This window comes from Pyrgilauda ruficollis, unplaced genomic scaffold (assembly GCF_017590135.1).
Source record: "Pyrgilauda ruficollis isolate IOZ18807 unplaced genomic scaffold, ASM1759013v1 scaffold29, whole genome shotgun sequence".
In the NCBI taxonomy this organism is placed as follows: domain Eukaryota; kingdom Metazoa; phylum Chordata; class Aves; order Passeriformes; family Passeridae; genus Pyrgilauda; species Pyrgilauda ruficollis.
In genome coordinates, this window is record NW_024524266.1 from 11,597,878 (window position 1) to 11,617,238 (window position 19,361).

At 39.4% G+C, this 19,361-nt stretch overlaps 1 protein-coding gene across 2 annotated transcripts in view; it reads left to right on the top strand.

Moving 5' to 3' along the window:
* PHEX (phosphate regulating endopeptidase homolog X-linked) overlaps positions 1–19,361 on the top strand; it is a 94,839-nt gene that overhangs the window by 18,396 nt on the left and 57,082 nt on the right. For both annotated transcript variants that reach the window (XM_041472390.1, XM_041472392.1), the window contains 7 exons: positions 2,971–3,057; positions 4,096–4,322; positions 7,524–7,592; positions 8,132–8,248; positions 11,241–11,324; positions 11,635–11,780; positions 17,980–18,073. In XM_041472390.1, coding sequence (XP_041328324.1) covers positions 2,971–3,057; positions 4,096–4,322; positions 7,524–7,592; positions 8,132–8,248; positions 11,241–11,324; positions 11,635–11,780; positions 17,980–18,073 — 824 coding nt within the window. The remainder of the gene's footprint in view (positions 1–2,970; positions 3,058–4,095; positions 4,323–7,523; positions 7,593–8,131; positions 8,249–11,240; positions 11,325–11,634; positions 11,781–17,979; positions 18,074–19,361) is intronic.

Here is a 19,361-nt window from a genome sequence, read left to right on the forward strand (position 1 = left end):
GTCAATCCATGACAGTTGGAGCTTGGAAACACAAAGTAAAGAACAAAACAGAAAATCTGTGGTTTTTTATGAGGCGTAACATTAGCTGATCTTTGGTGGTCTTTCTCTTCCTATGCCTTGAAAGACAACATAGGTTTCGCTTACCTTTTGGCATCAAAACAGAAAATATCTGAAGCTATTACAGTTTTTTAAAGTGGAAAGACAATTCTCCCAGACAGCTGTAGTTCAGGTGAACTTTTTCAGACAGGCTGAATTTGCTCTCTGTGTGTCACAGCTTGGCATTTCCCTTCCTGTAGATGAGAGCCTGAAATCCATGTCATGTGTCAGGAGGTGAAGCACTGCTCAGGGAGTGTGGGATGGTCCTGGGGCAGGTTTGTTCAGCTTGCAGAGCCTGGGATAGCAGACTGAGCTGCCGCCCTCCCAAAGGCTGCCCTGTAGAGAGCAGCGAGCATCAACCCACACAAACAGGTTTGCTCTCTGTGGGGTGGGTTTGTCAGAGCCTGCAGCTGTGGCCAGGCTGCTCACAGGGCCCAATATTGCTAATTTAAAGGGAGCTCGATGGGCCTACATTGATTTCAGTCACAGTAGTGACTTCTTTCCCATGAATAAGCAACCTCTAGACAGACTAATTGATTACATATACCTTTGATCAGTACGCTGTGCTTCTTGCCTTTTCTTACTGTTCGTCTTTAAGAATTTAAATACTCAAGGACACATAAAATCCATATGTATTTGTGAGCTAAATAAGAAACAAATTTCTAAATATTCTGTTTGAATTTTATACTAGCTAATGTAGAAATCATGTGGATGTGAGCAGTGCTCCAGGTTTGCGCTTCTAAATCGTTCTGAAAAATTGAGGTTAAGGCTGGGAAACCTCCATAGCCTAAAGACCACACCCCCTGTTTCAGTGTTCACAGGATTCAAGAATCTTATTGAGTCTTTCATATTTGATCACTGGATTTTATGTTATCAGAACTGACAATTGTTTTCATAAAAGAATTCTGAGCAAGTTGGCAGCATCTACCCCACCTCACTCTTTGCAGTGGTGAGGTGGGGTAGATGTCACTTTAATGAAATGGTTTGATGGGAAAAGACAAGGGCTGATTTTAACACAATTTGATGCAGTTTTATCTCTACAGTTGATTTTATTGGCTCTTATAATCTGTTTCTCTCTTGAGCTCTAGCCATTGGATTTTATTAGCTTCAAAATTTCATGGTTGTACAGCTCACTGGCAAAGACAGAAATTATTGTAATGGCTTTAATGGGAGGGTAGTTTTTCATCCTTAGCTTCATGGAGGATTCATTTATCATTTCTTTCAAAATGCCATTTTAAAAATGTGAACATGTCTGATTATGCTGCTACGAATTGTACACACTGAACATATATATAGGTGATTTGCATTACATTGTATTTAACAAATTGGGAAATATTTGAGGCTTTGAAACCAAAGCTATCCTCTCCAGGAGTATTTTTATGGAAAAAATCTTATTCATAACTAAGAGAGAATAATCTCATTAAATCTCTTAATGGACTAAGCAAAAGAATTGGGAAATGGGATTTTTTGTTTGTTTGTTTGTTTAAGGAGAAAAGGGGTTGGAGGGAGAGAAAAGTGGTATTGCTCATCACTATGGTATTCCTTGAGTGATAAGGTAATAAACAGTGTGAGGTCTGCGTTATGGTCCCCTGAGTGCTTATATGAGCTCAGGTGGGGAATAGCTAAGAGGTGCAGCATGGCTGGTTCCTCAGGGGGTAGGGAAATTGTGGGAAATAAGTGCCTTAAGATCCTGCTCCAAGCAGTGAACTCCTATTACTGAGAGAAGCTGTGCAAGCCCAGGTTGTTCTCAGCTGAGGAACCCCGCAGTCACACCCACCGTTTGCCTCCATGGAGAGGAGCACTGCGGGGTGGAAAGAGCAGGGCTGGAGAGTGAGCAGCCTCCACTGTTTGCAGGAGGGTGCTGCTTTTGGGTGGCAGTGCCACCACCTCTTCTGTATTCTGCGTGTCCCCAGCCAGTCCTGGCAGAAGAATAACATTGCATTTACCCCGATCCAGCTCTGGATCTGGGAGCTGTTTGGCCTCACCATGGCTGGTGTTGTGGAGTCTCAGTGGTTCTCTGCATCCACAGGCCTCTGGACTCTTGTTTTCTTTGTTCTCCCTTTTGTGTGGGCCATGCTTCTCAGCACACTTGCACTGTGCTGCCTCTGCTCATTTGAAACCCAGAGCCCTGGGTGGTACTTTGGTGCTGGGAAGGGAGTCCTGAATTTTTCAAGGCTTTTTAGCTCTGGCTCAGCCCATTACAGGATACCAGAAAAGCCACTCCTTCCAGTGGTCCCAGTAACAATCAGGTAAGGCTGTGCAGGACTTGCTTGGGTCTTGCAAAACCAGATAGGTCCCACAGAGTTTGCCAGCCCTGTTCCTGTGCTGTGCTCAAGAGTTACCTGTTTCTCCTGGCTGTGGAAGTGCTTGTGCTGTGCAGCACCTGAGCTGACAGATCTCTCTGAAGCTCAGCTGTCTCTACATTTAGCCACAGTACTTTGTATCTGCAGCTGCATCGTGGCTGATTTACAGCTTGCTCCTGGGATCCTGTAGCCTTCTCTCTTAGGTGCTGATTTCATAATGTACCAGCACCAGAAGCTGAAAAAATTCTTGACTCCCTGCTCTGTGTGTTGGTTCCCTCCCTCACCCCATGACTGCCTGTCACCTCAGTTTGCGGAGGGTAGCTGGTTGTGAGGATGAGTAACAAGCTGCATCTGTCATTTAGCTTTATATCAGTTCTCTTTAAAATAAATAAATAAATAAAAATCCTTCTCTGTTGGGGATTGAAAAAGTTGCAATTATGTCTGTGCTACCGCTTAAGAAAGTACGCATGGAGCCTCATACTTAATTAAACAAATCCTGTGATTAAAGTGAATGCTGAAACAGGTAAACTGTCTACATTTTCCAAAGTATTGAAAAAAATTGTTTTTTCAGCATTGCTAGAGAAACCCATCAGCAAAAGACGAGACAGTGAAGCTGTACAGAAGGCCAAGACCCTTTATGCATCCTGCATGAATGAGGGTAAGTAGATTGATTTGAGGAGGGCATAGATGCATTCCCTGCATTTATAAAGGCAGGCTTTTTGTCTCTCTGCAGAGCTCTGTGAAGCTTTGTGCAGATGCATAAACTTTACTGATACAGATTCAGCTGGGGTTGAGGGTCTTTCACACATCTGAAGCTGTGAATTGAGACTGAGGTACACTCAGGCACAAGTCAGTTTTAGAGAAACCTGTGCTTGTCAGAACTGTGAAGAGATACTTTTCTGTGCAAAAGGATGTTAAACTGTGCCCCAGGGTTGTGGGGTTAGTGCCTGGAATTATTAAATCAGAGGAACCCTCTGATGAAATTCTCATACTGATATTTTCAAGACCCTGTTGCTCGTCACCTTCTACACTTCTCTAAATCTGTTTTATCGAAATACTACCCCAGGGCTGGGTACAGACAGCCCTGGACTCTTTAGCTGTGGTATCTGCATGTCAAGCAAGTTGGCTGTGTTTGCAGAGTGCTTTTCCTCAGCTTGTCAATGCTGCTGTTAGGTAACGGTCACTAATTCGGGACACATCACTACTCTTACTTAGCTGCACAAAGAAGTCTTGGAAGTCCCCTTTGTCCTTCTGACTCTTTCAGGATTTATTTCCTGTACAGTTTTCTTCCAGCATGACCTGTCTGACTGCCAGCAAGTGAGGCAGCTGCTCTACAGCCTTGGTGCCCAGATATTGCCCCTCTAGCTTTGATTATGAACAATAACCCCTCAGATTTCCCTAAAACCAGTGAAATTTCTATGCTAGTTCCTAAGCAAGGAGTAGTTTGGGTTTTTTTTTTTAAATTCACCTAATTCCAGCCTTTGTCTTTTTGGAAAGGCACGGACCTGCCTTTCTTATTCTTGATACAGAAGGCTCTATGCTGCCGTGCTCACAGGCAGAGCAGAGGCTTTGAGTTTCAGCTATTGTGAATGCCTTGCCTGGAAATCAATCGATGCCAATAAATCTTTGTCTTGTGTGGCTGCTGTTGGACTTGAATTGTCTGGAATGTAATTGTTGTCACACTTTGACATTTCAGATAAAATTGAAAAAGCTGATGTGAAACCCCTGCTAAGTATCCTGAAGCATTCGCCTTTCCGCTGGCCTGTGTTGGAATCCAATATTGGACCTGAAGGACTGTGGTCAGAAAGGAGGTTCAGCTTAGTCCAAGCCTTGGCAACTCTTCGTGGCCAATACAGCAGTTCAGTCTTCATCCGTTTGTATGTGGCTGCTGATGACAAAATCTCCCATCGCTACATCCTGAAGGTACAGTACAGCATTTCTAACAGGTTATTCTGTATGCTGTTTTATGGTCTCTTTTTAAAAACATGTTTACATACCAAATGTTTACATTTGATTGTTGTTGTTATTATCTACTGGCTTACAGATGTGTGTAAGGTGCCAGTTTATGGGAATGTAGAAGCCACTAGCCACTACATGCTATTGGAAGGTATTTCTGGACAGGTTTTCTTCTTTCAAATGGAAAAAACCCATAAAAATTTCCCAGTAGACCAATAGCCAGGTTCTATGTGCTTGAGAATAAGAGCTCAATATCTAATTCTGTGTGCTGCTTATGACTCATCGCTTGTATGAAGAAGGCTTTTTGCCTGTGAGGATGAAAAATGGTCCATCAGTAGCAGATATTTTGAACTTGAGCTGTTTTTTCTTGAGATGGAAACAATCTGGTGCTTATATAGCACCTTAGAACACAGATTTATCCCAAGTGCTTTTAAATGTGAAATAGAAGAATTCACATTTTTCCTGAAATGCTTTTAGACCTGAAATTGCTTTTAGACCAATTGAAATTTCCTTGAAATTGCTTTTAGACCAAAACATTACCAAATTGTTAACAGTGCATGGCATTAAATAACAGTTTAGTAAGAAAAAGACTCAAGAAATGTTGCCTCCCTGTAGTCTGACAAAATTCCAGATAAAATTGTATAACTGTGGCAAGACTGAGTGCCTGGGCCAAATGCATTGTTGTTTAAGAACTTCAGCTGAGAAGCCAGAGCAGACCTTCCCTCCATGGCTACAAGAAAACAGTTCATGAAGGCAAGAGAGAAGGAACAAATAAGAAAGTTATGATGGCATTCATCACAGCAAAAAAAACACCTAAGATCCTTATTTTGCTAGCATCTTGGCTAGCTGTAGGAATGTAGCCAAGAATACATTGTATTTAGGAACTGTGGTGGTACTGGAGTGGATGTCAGTTCTGAGTCAGTTCTTCCATATGTCTTTTGACTGAGGCATTACCCTTTAACTGGCATAAAGTTAAAGGGTAACTTTCCCTCATCTCTAGAACATTTTCCAGGATAATCAACAGCAGATCAACAGTTTGCTGTATTGAAGGTGTCATTCTGCTTTGATGCTGTTGAGATCCTGTCAGGTTTTTTTCAGCTGGAGACTCACTCAAAAGAGCTGAAGCTGTAGAATCAGGGAGATGTTTATCCGTGTCTCCTGTCATCATATTTCCGTTCAAGTCACCTGTCAGCAAATGGCTGGGCAGGGACACCCTCGCTGCTGGTCTCTTGCGAATGATTTACAACCAGCAGTACCTTCACTCTCTACGCTTAGGAGCACCTAGGAATTCAATGTCTAACTGAAGCACGACATGCTATGAATGACAGATTATTCTGTAGGGTGTTCTGATGCTGGTTTGATTAGGACCTTGATCTGCAGAATGCATCAGCCAGTGCTCTACTTTGTCCATGTTTTAACAAATTCCCTGGGGTGTAGACGTACCACACAGTATTTCAATCTGCTTGTGAAAATATCTTTATTGCAAAATTCTTTTTCTTCAGCATTGCAAAATCATCAATGGGTCATAAAAGAAGTGGAAACTCCAAATAAAACTTTGTTCAGCATTCAACATTATATTTTTGTTTTTCCATGAGTGCTGAAGATGTTTGTTAACTTTTATTGTTTATTTCACATATTTGTGCTCTCTTGGTTTAATGTGCTGTCAAATCTAATTCTTAAGACCAGGGAATTTGAATGAGCATTTAATGTAAGTCACATAATTGAAATTCCCCAAATAATCAGAAGTTAACTATTGCAAAAACATATGTACAAAAAATGTAAGAGTGTATTCTTTTTGCATTATTGTGCTGAGAAAAGAAAGTGATGCTGTTTTTCAAAGAATGAGAATTGTACTGAACGTCACAATTATTCCTTTCTGAGGAAGGTTTGTTTTGTACAGGAAAAGATTACATTTATTTATTCACTTTAAATTCTAAGTTTTATTTATTTTTTAAATGTAGAAAATGTGAAATATAAACCACATAACCTAAAGTGTTTGGATTAAAAAAACTTATATGAATTGTATGAATAAATAGAATCTTTTGTCACTAGACTTATCTTTTAAAAACTATTGCAGCATCAAACCAAAAATGTTTAGGACATCAAAGCAGTTGTTTCTGCTCCAATCAGTATCTTATTCAGAGTTTGGAAGCTGGTTGATGGAAGTTTTCAGCTTTGGCTTCCATACCCTAACCTGACTTGATCACATTGCAAAGTTCTGGGAAATCTCAGTTCCCAGTAATTATTATAAAATATATAATATATAAAATATATCCTGCATAGTGAGCTTTTCCCAGTTAGGAAAATCCCTATGTTTCAAATGAAACAGTATGGAAATATTCCCAATACATCCCATTCACGTAGATGTTTCACTCAAGACACTAAATGCAAATCTCAAACTTTCATGCCTGATTCCAATATTAGGGTGAATGTAGACCAGAAAATCTGATCCATGTTTAGATGGAAAAGGTAAGTGAAGGCCAAAGATCCATCTTGACTACAAGACACCTTTAGCTAAAGTATTTGGGACATAATATCCTGTGCATGCACTCCTGGCTGGTAGGCACTTCAGTTTCAGTTCATCTGTTCAAAAGACTGAGTACAGCCGCCAGTGCTGGTCTAGGGTGAAGCTCAAAAGTGTAACCTCAGTTTCAGTCACAAAAACCTGATGATGCCTCCCAGATAGACAGCAGCTCTCATGCTCCAGCACCTCAGGGGCATTTGGTGCATACACTAGACTAGTGTGGTCCCAAGCTGACTCTTGTACCCCTGAAATAGGCATAGGATGGATGCATGGTCATCAGAACCAGTGGTTTGATCCTATAGACCCAGTCCTTTTGCATTTTCTACTCACTGATGTAGCTGTTTTAAACACCTAAATCACACCTGTGATTCTTTTCTTTAGGTGGCTTAGCTATTGCAGAGGTCATCTGAGGCTCCCCAGATCACAGTAATGTGATTTAGTTAATACCTGTCAGCACAGCATAGCATTTTCCTGTTTTGAAATCCTGTCCAACTCAGACTGGTGCAGTGTTTTATATGTTAGGTATTTGCACACAGCTACTGTAATTATCAGAAAAACATGAACCCTTCCAAAGCTGCTTGTCAGTTTATCTTTGAATCTGATGAATTTAGCTGTTAAATTTTACTTTGTGTTGTTTTTAACAGCTTGATCAAGCAAGCCTCTCTCTGGCATCTCGAGAGGATTACCTAGAAAATACAACAGAAGCCAAATCTGTAAGTATTGTCAGATGGATAATAGAGCCACCATTTTCCCCCTCATCTTTTTTCACTGTTGGTTTTGTTTTGTTGAGCTCCAAACTGAGAAAGGGCTGTGCTTTGCTTGGATTTGAGTTTTGCAGGGTATCTAGCAGAAGACTCCACTTCTATCAAACACTCTTGCAAAGTTTCCTAAATGAAATTTACAGTTGTATACAAGTACTTCTGTCCCATGGTGGTTACTGTATTAGTAGGCCTAAAATACTGGTGTACATTTTTACACATTGTCTAATCCGTTTGTAAGAGCTGAAAGTTGTCAGTCTAATCCAGAACTGTCATTTGCATTTCCTGAGACTTGTACTCCCTGAACCGCAGCAGCTGTCTCTGTCATGCATGGTATTTTTACAGTGTTATTTCTCCTTTTTAACTTGCTTGGCATTCAAGGTAAGAAAAGCACAGCCTTGGTTCCTAAGGCATGAAAGCATTTCTGGTCTGCTGCTGCAGCTCTGCTCAAGAGCAAATCCTGTTGTCATTTCAGTCTTTCTCTTTCTTTACAGTACCGAGATGCCTTTTTGCAGTTCATGGTTGATACAGCAGTGCTTCTGGGTGCAAATGCCTCACGAGCCGAATCTGATATGAAATCAGTTCTAAAACTGGAAGTTAAAATAGCAGAGGTTGGTAATCTAATATAATCCTTTCTCAAAATGAAAAGCCATTGTATCAACAGCATTAGCAAAGGGATTTTAGAAGCAGAAGGAAAGGAGCAGATCCTGATGAAGAAAGGATGAATAATGTTTCTCCCTTAGTTAATTGCTAAACTGTAAATTTTATTCTCAGCAGAAAAACCTTAGCCAAATACCCTTGGTGTTTTAAATTGTAAAGTAAGCCAGGCTGAACAGAGGCAAGTCTGAGGGTGGCATGGCAATGCTTAAAGGATGGTGTATTAGCAAGGTCCTTTGGTCTGCCATCTCAGTGGAGGTGAGGGATGGAGATCCATATGACAACAGAGATACAGGGGCTGTTGATGTGTTAGAAACTGTGGAAGTGCCTGAGGATGGTCCCATAAGAATCAGGGCTTCTGCTTCCAAAAAGGTGATGAGATCAATATCCCAGCTGAAGTGCATCTACACCAATTCACTGGTGCCCACTAGGCAGCTGGAAAAATATGACATAACTCAAGACCTTACATGTCTTTTCCAACCTAAGTGATTATATAATTTTGAAACTGGGTGGAATCTGAGCTCTGGCCATGCACCTGTGTTAAGAATATATTACTCTGTTGTTTAAGAAGCAGACTGGGCTGATTCTCTGTAGAACAGTCTAAAAGCAGTGCAAATCTTAGGTGGGATATTGGATCTTGGTGGTGAGAGGCAGTGTTTACAGAAGTACCACCTTTAGCTCCTGAAGTGTTTTCATGGAGTAGTCTGGGTGAGTAGATGTTTTAATTTAAGGGATCAACTGAATTTAGTAAAGCTAAGCATATTTAAATCTGGTACTTGGTTCTGACATTTACTTGGTGACATTTTTGAGAGGAGTTTAATTTATGCCACAGGATTATTGCAGGTTGAAGCAGTGTTTTTGCATCTCTATATCTCTGTTTCAGTGTGGCTACTACAGGAATCCCACTCATGGGAGCGGCAATTCATTATCATTTCAACCTCTGCTAAAACTAGAGAGAAGGGTTGACCTCAGTGTTGGGAAACCACCAAAAGTAAGGGTACAGACTGATGCTGGTTTGCAGAGCTGCCAGCTGAGCTGAGTATTCCTTCATATTGGCAAGGAAAGTAGCTATCCCTGTGAAATGCTGGTCTCCTGTTAACAGAGAAGCCTGTTGCACAGGACAGGTGATGCAGCAGATGTCTTTTATCTGGATCCTGGTGTTGCAGTCTACAGGATGCCTCTTAATGGTGTGTTTGTACAGAAGTGAGGGCCACCCACAAGAGTAGCCAATCAGTGTTTCCCTCTCTCTGCTGAAAGGGATGAAATTTTGTTAAACGTCTAAGCCCAACATTAATTTTCAGTTACGTAACATGGATGGACTAATGCACAAATATTTCCTTGTGACCCAGCACACATGAAAAACAGTACATATTTGTTCTGTTTATCTGTGATGGCATAAGAAGATGTATCCTTAGCTCTGGTAGCTCTAATGCTTTCCTTACAGTGTCTTACAGAGCATCAATCCACAAAGTATGTAAGTGAAGCTGCCACGTAAGATGGCATGGATCATGTAACAACCCTCAGTATCAGTAATGCACACTGTTATGCAACAAGCCATGCTTGCTTACAGGTTCTTTTAGTAAGATAATCCTCCTAACATCTGTCCAGATATTAGGCATGAGTCAGTGGACATGGGTTCTTGCATAAACCCTAATAAACATAATGATTATATAAACATCTTAATGTGATGGAGGTAGTCCTGTTTGTCACTGGAGGTTTTACTGTATCCAGTGTTCCTTTGCATTTTTTCAAGTAAACCTACATAATGGAGAGTTTCTGTGCTCAGGCAGAGGCAGCAAGAATACTTTGGATATAGGGAGGAGTGGCATGCTTTGAGAGATCTTGTTGTGTACAAGAAAGATTTTTATTAAGTTTGAATCACTGGAGCAAGAGGGAAAGTTTTGAGAGGAAGGGAGTAAATGGCTTCAAGAAGTGTTTAAAGATTTTTCAGATAAATGAAATTTGCAGAAATGGAAAATAAAGTAATTTTTTTTTTCCCTATGGATTGAGCAATACTAAAACCATAAACACTTACTGGAGAATTTTGATTGGAGAAGTGCCAGCTGTCTGGTTAGTTTGGTGTCAATCTCTGTCCTTTAGACTGCCCAGCATACAGACTGTTGTATAGGATTTACCTTACAGCAGGGCTGGAATTGCCACTGGGATTTTTGTTTCTCTTGAACACTGAGAAAATTTTGAGCTATATCTTGTACTTTGTTTGTTTTACTATTATGAACCACAGGGCTGTCTTGGAGTCTGCATGTCCTTCCTGTCAGTTATAAAAGGACTTGCTTCATATTTAGGGTTTCTTTTGCTGTATCCTTGGATGCTGCAGAGGAACTTGAGATCTGGCTCCTCTGGTCAGTCAGATGAGGGGCCTGTTTGGGGAATGCTTTATTCATGTCTGGCCTATATACTCAGGTGTCCTGCTATGGAAATCAGGATGGTGGGGTGAAATGAGGAGAAACTTTTGTGTATTTGGCTCTTCCCCCAGGTGGAGTAAAGGTCTATCAAGAAAGCATTGAAAGGCATGAGATGCATTTCCAGTTATGAAGATGCACCTATCTCAGATTTGACCTGTTAAATCTGAGGTTGGCTTCTACTCAATAGGAAGGAATGAATAAGTATTAATGCTCAAGGTGTACTTTTATCTCTTATGTATTAACATGTCTTTCCTTAGCATAATCAGAGCTAAATCAGTCTCAAGTCCAAAGAAGACATGCAGCTCATTAAATTCCCCAGTAATAAGTTAAACATAAAAGGAACTATGTTCCATTTCTTCTAGCTAAATGCAATCCTCAGAAACAGTGGTTAGTGCCATAAATGCCTGGAAAAAAGGTGGTGAGATATTTCTGCACCGGGATTATGAAGGATGGTAATGACGTAAGAGTCCCTGTGAGATAAACCTTGTTTTGATGGTTTTATGCATTTTTTTCTCTACACCAGATCATGATTCCATATGAAAATCGAACAAGTGAGGTGATGTACAATAAAATGAACATATCGGAGCTTAGTGCCATGATTCCACAGGTAGGTTGGGGATAACTGATTTTTTTTTTTTTTTAATATCTGACCTGTATAATTAAAACTGTCTTTAGTGTTCAGAGCAGCATGTTAAAGAAGCATCATTAGGAATGCGTGTGCTCATTTACTGTGTATGTTCTTTCAAATATAGTTCCAACTTTAATGAGGATTGAAAACATATGTAATGACAAAGTGCAATAGTTTCTAAGTTTTTAATAAGTAGAGCACTGAAACCATTAGTTTTAAAGGTGTAACTTAGTTAATAAATCATCTCTCCCATAACCTGCTTTAACCAGCCTTCTCTTTGTCATTGCAGTTTGACTGGCTGGGATACATCAAGAAGGTGATTGACACCAAACTCTATCCTGAGCTTAAAGATATAGGTCCTTCAGAAAATGTGATTGTCCGTGTTCCCCAGTACTTCAAAGATTTATTCAGGATACTAGAAAATGAAAGGAAAAAGTAAGGATCCTATGTTGGTTTCACTCACACTTGTAGGGGACATCAAATGCTGGGCTTTTTCTATTTTTTTTTTTCCATGAGTTTCAGCTATTCTTGGAATCAAGTCTCTAGGCAAACAGTCTGTTTGGTTTTGTCTGAATGAGGATTTAGATATTACCTTGTGCACAGCAGGAGAATTTTCAGTTTCAACACATTTCTTCTATGGTTAACACAGGTTGCAGTAAAGCTGCTTTTTCCAGATGCATTCAGCATCTCTTACTTTTATAGGGTCTTGCATCTTGTGAAATTCTTTACACCTGTAGAACATAGTTGTAAAATGCAGGTAGCTCAAATTAAACAGGGTAGATGTGCTTTGCACAGAGAAAGCAAGACAGCTTTGGGCAGTAATGAAAAAGTGACATCCCATTTGAAACATCCTTACTGACGATATCTAAGGGATTTCTGAGATAATTTGGTCTCTGAAGCATGTTACTGAACTTGAAAATAAATTTTGTTAAGATATTGTCTCCAAATATCAATCTTTGCTGATTGTACAGTATGACCACAACCAAATGTATTTCAGGAAAAAAAGGACAAAGATTATTCTTATATTGTCCCTCTCTGTCACTAGTGATGGAATGCTTACATTAGTTCATAGTACCTGTAAAAATAGCACACAAATCAATTAGAAAAATAAAAATTACTGATTTGCCTACAGATCATCCAATATCCTTTCTTTAAAAAGATTCAGATAAGTAGCATTACTGCTGCCAATATTAATCTATTGAAGAAAGTATTATTTGGGCTGTCTCTGCTTTCTAACTCAAAGTTTGTTACATCAGTGGGTATAAATGTGTGATTTAGAGGATGCATATCTAGCAAGATAACAGGGAATTAGTTATTCCCTGCATACCAATACACTTAGATGCAAATATATTCTGTAACTGCAGAGTAAATACCTGGAGACTTTTTCCATTAGTTTCTTATTCAAGGAAAATTTTAGCATTCAAGAGAATTTAAGCCAGCCAGTGTGTCGTGGCAGAAGGAGGCTGGAGTAATGACCAGAAATAATTGCAATGCCTGCCTTTAGCAAAGCTCAAGACCAGGTTTCTGACCTCACAGGTTGGGGGGAGATGGTGAGCAAAATCAGTTCCAGTATATTCACACTGCATATTTTATAGGTATTAATGGCTTAGGCATTTTCTGCCCAGTCTTATTCTAAAAATTTGCAGATAAAATGTTAGAAATGGCAAATAGTGCTAAAGTGAACCCAAGCAGGCTTCAAATTCTTATGTGTAAAATGTATCCAAACAGCCCAGGCCTGATAACCAAGATCATGTTTATCTATTAGGTGATAATGTTCATTACTTAAAATGTCAGAGTCTGCTCCAGAGGTAACCTTGTTATCTGGCCTGAGAAAATTAGGAAATCATCTCAATGTGGACTCCTAACAATGAGGTCTCAGCATTTCCCTGTAGGGTGAACTCTGAAAGCTTAACAAGGATATTTTCTTTTAGGTAGTCGCATTTGTCATTCTCCATATGCCATTTTAAAGATTTATTTAATGTAAACAACATGAATTTGATTTGTTACTGTAAATACATAGACCTGAAATTCCTAGAAAAACATTTCAAAATTTTAAATTTGCTTCAGTGTTCATAATGGGAATTATCTTCTCATCATTTCAGGAGATGGACTGTCATTAGGAAAAGCAGGTACTTTCACCAAGTTCATATTCTTTTCAGTTACAAGGCTATCCCTAAATTATACTTTTATTCCTGTGCCTTGTGTGTCCTCTTCCTGAATGAACACCCTCTAGCCTGGGTACTATTGAAAATGTCACAAAAAGATGGCTCATGCCCCAGTATTTTACCCAGTGATCTGGTAAAGTATTTAATGAAGTTTGTTTCAGGTGGAGGAAAGAATGGAGTGAAAATTAAGTCTGGCTACAGAGGCACTTTGTGTTGGAGGTGTTAAGTTGTACAGACTCCCAATCCTTGCATTAAAAATTTCTCCCTCAGAGAACTTGCTGAGCAATCTTGGATTGTGAAATCATTCACGGGGCAATATTACCAGAAGAGAGCACATTGACATGGTGTAGCATGAGTTTAGCAGAATTTTACTTAACTGCATATAATCAAGTTGCTGTGTGGAGCTTGAAATAGGTGCAGCAGTGTCCGGAGGTCACTCTGAAGTCTCCAGGCCAGGGCACTGCTGTGACTCCAGCCCAGGAGCTGGGCATTCCATAATGAGCTGCCCAAGAAACTCAGCAACCAGCCTGCACGAGTGTCCACCAGCTTGGGGATAGCTAGCCTTAGTCATGTCAGGTGCTGAAGTAAGTCTCAACTTTGTAAGAGGTATTTAGGGATTCCTTCAGCTTTTTGGTGCACTAATTCATTTCTATGGGGTTTATCTCTGTTACAGGAAGAAGAGGTGAGTGTATGTAGCTGTGATGTAAATGAGCCATGGCAGAGCTCCAGTACAGCTGTGCCATGTGAAGAGGGAGATAGAACTGTGCTGGCACTAATTAGGAGCTTATATCCCTTCCCTGTTACCAGTGTGCTGGTGCTTTATGGGAGCCATAAATAGGATACTCTAAATTGCATCCTTTCTGGAGATCCTTGCAGCTGTTGGAAGAAGCAGCTTTATCATTCTCATAGCTCTCAGAATGCATAATTAGTTTCATAGATTGGTTTGGATGGGAAGGGACCCTATAGATCACCTTGTTGCAGCAGCCCTGCCACAGGCACGGACACCTTGCACTAGGCTGGGTTGCTCAGAGCCCGTTGTGATGGGCAAGGGCAGCCTGGCCTTGAACACTTCCCGGGATGGGGCATCCAAAGCTTCACTGGACAACTTGTTCAGTGCCTCGTCTCCCTCACAGTAAAGAATTTCCTCCTCATAGATGATAAATCTATCCTTTTTCAGTGTAAAGCCAGTCCCCCTTGTCTATCACTATATGTCCTTGTAAAATGTCCCTCTCCAGCTTTCTTGCAGGCCCCTTTTCCCTTGTCTTACCTTCCCATATCTTTCAATATGGGACTATTAATTGAGAAGAACTCTAATTCATATAGCATATGAAGAATTTTTTTCAGAGATGGAGGGAGGCACTGGATCTCTTTTCTGGTCTTAGTCTGCATCTGAAAAATCAGAGAAGTTACAATAATTTGCCTTGAATTAGTGCCTCTAGCAATAGAGGCAAAAGTTTTTCAGTACTTATAATTTGATTCGTGACTCAGTTCTGAATAGAATTTTCAAACAGATCTAAAATTTGTGAGAGATCTTTTCCTTAACATGTCAATTAATTTTTCCACCTATCTCATATTAAATCTGTCCTTTTTAATTGCTACCATGTCTGTTGATTAAAATATTACAAACTCACAGAATTTTACATGAGCAACCTACTTTATTCTCAGACAGGACAGAAAGTGCTTTAGTAAATATTCATAAGTACTGGTATAATTTTAACTGTCCCAGCAAACAATCTCTCTACCACTTCCTTTGGGAATGTGTGTCACAATAAGGGTCATACTGGTTAAAAGTGAGCCTTCACTTTCTGCAACAGGCATTTAACAGGAAGTTAAAATAGAGTGTACTCTTCTGAAGGGTTACAACAACAAATAGTCTGGTATCATCGAAAGAGCAGAGAGGATTTTTGTGTTTTATTTGTGTGCTGAATTTTGCTTGATGTGTAGAGATTAACTTCTCTAAGCCTCAGTAAACTTATTTGTGAAACTCAGTGATGAAAATCACCCCAAGGTCTGCACTGTAGTAGCTTTATCAGCAAAAAGTGTCAGTTTTTAAGCCAACTGAAGATAATTAAATGATTTGAAGTTTGCATAGTTAGCCCAAAATGTAAAATAATCATTCCCCAAATAGGTAAACAAATTCAGATAAATTAACATTTTATTTTGTTTTAAAAAACAAACTAAAGCACACTGGGCTTAAAACACATGAGAACAAACCCCCGCAACCTTTCCACCTGTTTTCCACCCCTGATTCATAAGTGTTCAAGTGGAACCTCCCTGTTGTTTAATGCATGGTGGATTCTGTTGTGGTTACAATCTGGAATTATTACTGTCTCATCAGGCAGCTTGGTTTTAGCATGTGTCAGCCTTTTCCTTCCCAAATTAAAACAATCCCCAATTAATTATATTTCATGCAATTGTCATCTGCTTTCGTTACTTATACCTGACACAAACATTTCTGAATTCTTGTTGATATTACTGTCTTTTAATAAGTCACCTTTTGAGACCCAGCCTTTATGAATTTCAGTCTTCCATTCACTACCATTTTGAGAGAGGTTTCCCAACTCAAATGTAAGGACAAACATTGCTGTGTGAAAACAAGTACACAGAAGACAGAATTGATTTTGGTTTTGTGAATAAGTACCAAATTGTAATACGCAATCGGTGCATGATAGTGATTTATTTAGCTAAGGATTTTACCTAAGGCTTTTGATTGGAGGCAAATCTTTATTAACCTTTTGATCTGTGAGATTTGTATAAATGCTGCAGAAGTTGCTACAGCTGGATATTTTTCAGCTCTGCTGAAATATCTGAGACAGATTGTTGTGAGGTTTCTGGAGTTCGAGTCATTTACCAAAACAGTGAGAGCTGAGTGCTTTTAGGGTGCTTCACTTGTCATTGAATGAGAAAATTCCACATTGTTAGAAACTTACTAAGGGAAAAATCTGAACTTTGTGGCATTTCTTAGGTTGAAATGAATTTTTAATGATCATTATCTTAAAATGGTGTGATTATCTAAACAGAGCTAACTATTTGCATTTTGTGACTTGTACTATTGTATAAATGTACATGTTGCATGCTAAAAAGATTTTTCAGATATGTTTTACAATTATTGTGGGCATTTAGGTGCACTATAGAATATATCTGTGTACTAAAAGAGGGAATATACCCAGTGTGAGAGATGCAACAACACACCTTGAGCTGAAGCCTTTGTGTGGGTGGACTGGAGCTTGGTTAGAGGCAAAAAAGTTGTGTCTCCAGCAAATGCTGCTGTCAAGACAGCATGCCTACAAAGTGTGTTCCCAAGCTGTTATGATTCAGAGGAGGGAGCTGCTTGGGATGTGTCTCTGAGTGAAGCTAATGAAAGTGACACTGCAATAACAACTGCATTGCCCCACACTTGTGGCAATGGGAGATTGCAGAAATGAGGTTTTCAGAGATGGGGGAGTTGTTCAGACAGCCCATAACAGCACCCTCAGTTGCATAGAAGCCATTTTCCTATTTCCAGAGAAGTCTATGGCCTGTCAAAAATGTTATATATATTGCAGTGGGGAACAAATAACATTTGACTATCCTAGCTTTGAAACAATGACTATCCTTGAACAATATGTCATGTATAAAAGAAGGTGAGAATAGTAAGTGTAGGCCATTGTTGGATTTGTTTGAGACTGTTTGATGTTGAATTGTGTATTTCAGAATGCACCTTTAGCTCATACAGCCCCTGCTGAACATGGAGAGATATCAGTCTAGGCTGGATAAATCCTCTAGTTAGGTGCTCAAAGTTTTATAAAAGGAGCGTGGATGCCAGATCTCCTGGGAATTTTAAAAAAGCTCTTCCTTGATCTCTCAGCCTCAATTCTTAGAAGTTTTTTGTTACTGATACTTCTCTTTTTTGGTATTTCAATTATCCATCTGACAAAATAGGAACGGTAATACTTTAATAACTTTGTGAATAGTAGAAGTTTTCAAAGCATATTGATAACTTCTAATGAAAGATACAAATATGAGATAATGAGAGTGTATATGGGATGGACTCTTATCTATTCTGTTACCATTTATGTGCCCTACTAATGAGGGGAGATAACATTCACTTTGATCTACAAAAGAAAAACCAGTTAATCCCTGGATAGAACTTTGATGCAACTATTATTATAACACAGTTCTTGCTACTTCTAAGGAAAATGAAAGCTGCCTTTTGAAAAAAACATTATCTAAAAATTATGTACTAGGTGATGGAGCTGTTATAACTAATCCTTAGAAGATGGTTATCGTGGGGCAATTGTATATTAAATGGCTGCAATCATACAGATTCTTCTGTGTAATTGGGATTTATCAATTTGACCATCACTCATTTATTTTTAAGGTGAAGTTTTCACCATTGGGGTAAAATGTTTGTGGAGCTATTTCTGTGAGTGCTTTGTGGTACATCATATGTGTTTACATGTCTGATAAAAATATGCCTGATTTAACAGGACTCTTGCCAATTACCTGGTATGGAGGATGGTTTATTCAAGGTTATTTAACCTCAGTAGACGTTTTCAGTATCGGTGGCTGGAATTTTCTCGGGTAAGTTATGCTTTCATAGCATTTACAAGGGTCCTAATGTTGACACTGTTGGTTTCCCTTATAGTTGCTTATACCTTTGCAAAACACAAAATGTTTTCCATGCTGGATAAATTTCGTGAATAAACTTTTTTTATTTTTGAAGACACCCTCTAAAACAATTGATGTACATATTTTTGTGTTTGATACTAAGAAATTTATATGACACTAAAACAAAAAAAAATCTTAGATGATGTTAAAGAGGTTTTAAACCCTCCCCTTTAAAAAACTTAGTCTTCTTTTGCAGAAACTTGAATTAGGTTATGTGGGCTGTGACATTCAGGCCAAACCCTTTTGACCAAAATCTATACTTCTTGAAAACTACTGATTGCCCATTTGTGAATACAGCTTTGTAAAACAGAAGTCTAGGATTTCAATTTTTTAAAGCTTGCTCAATGCTCTTCCATGTTCTAATACCATTACATGAGCTCTAGCACAAGGATACCCAGCCATTTCCACAGAGAAGATGATCAGGTGCCTTCCAGCTTGGGGTTACAGAAGAACCAGAAAAGTGCCACAAGCTGTGAGAGCAGAACTAATAATCTGTTCAGTGATATCTGTGTAAAACACATACATTTGATTCAGTGAACCCTGAATAGAAAGCCACCTTGGTAATCGTGTGGGTAGGGTGAGGGCTCCTTAAGTAAAGCAAGGATGAAACTGAAAGTGAATGGTACTTTGTCTTGTGTCTAAGCTACTTGGGATGCTGAACTTTGTTTGCCATTATGAAAATTGGCTGACAACAGGAGGCTGGCATGGTGCAGGATGTGTGGGTGTTCTGTCCTCCCTGGTGAGGCATGCAGGTGACTAATTAAAGAACCTATACTGTTTTGCTTTGAGTAATACTGGAATAGTTCTGAGTTGATCACATACCTAAAAATAAACTCCAATAGCTTCATGGAAACTACACAGGAAAGGCAGCCAGCCTCTTGTACTTCTGAGATCATATTCAAAATAGTCTTGTTAAAGATGCTATTTCCTTCATGTAAAATATGAGAAACTGGCTGTCAGAACCACAGTGACAAGTTTGTAGGTGTCTCCTCCTGGGACATTTCTTGCTAGTCAGGTAAAATAGATTGATGCTGGCTATCAGCCAGTCTGTAGCATAATACTGAGTTACATTGAGTTATATAATGGTAGAAAAAATCCTGAAAGGAAACATTAAGCTTTGGGTACTGTGCATTTTAATATGGTAACTGGCTGCTCTCACATCTCTGGGATGTAGAAGCTTAGGGAGAAATCTAATTCAAAG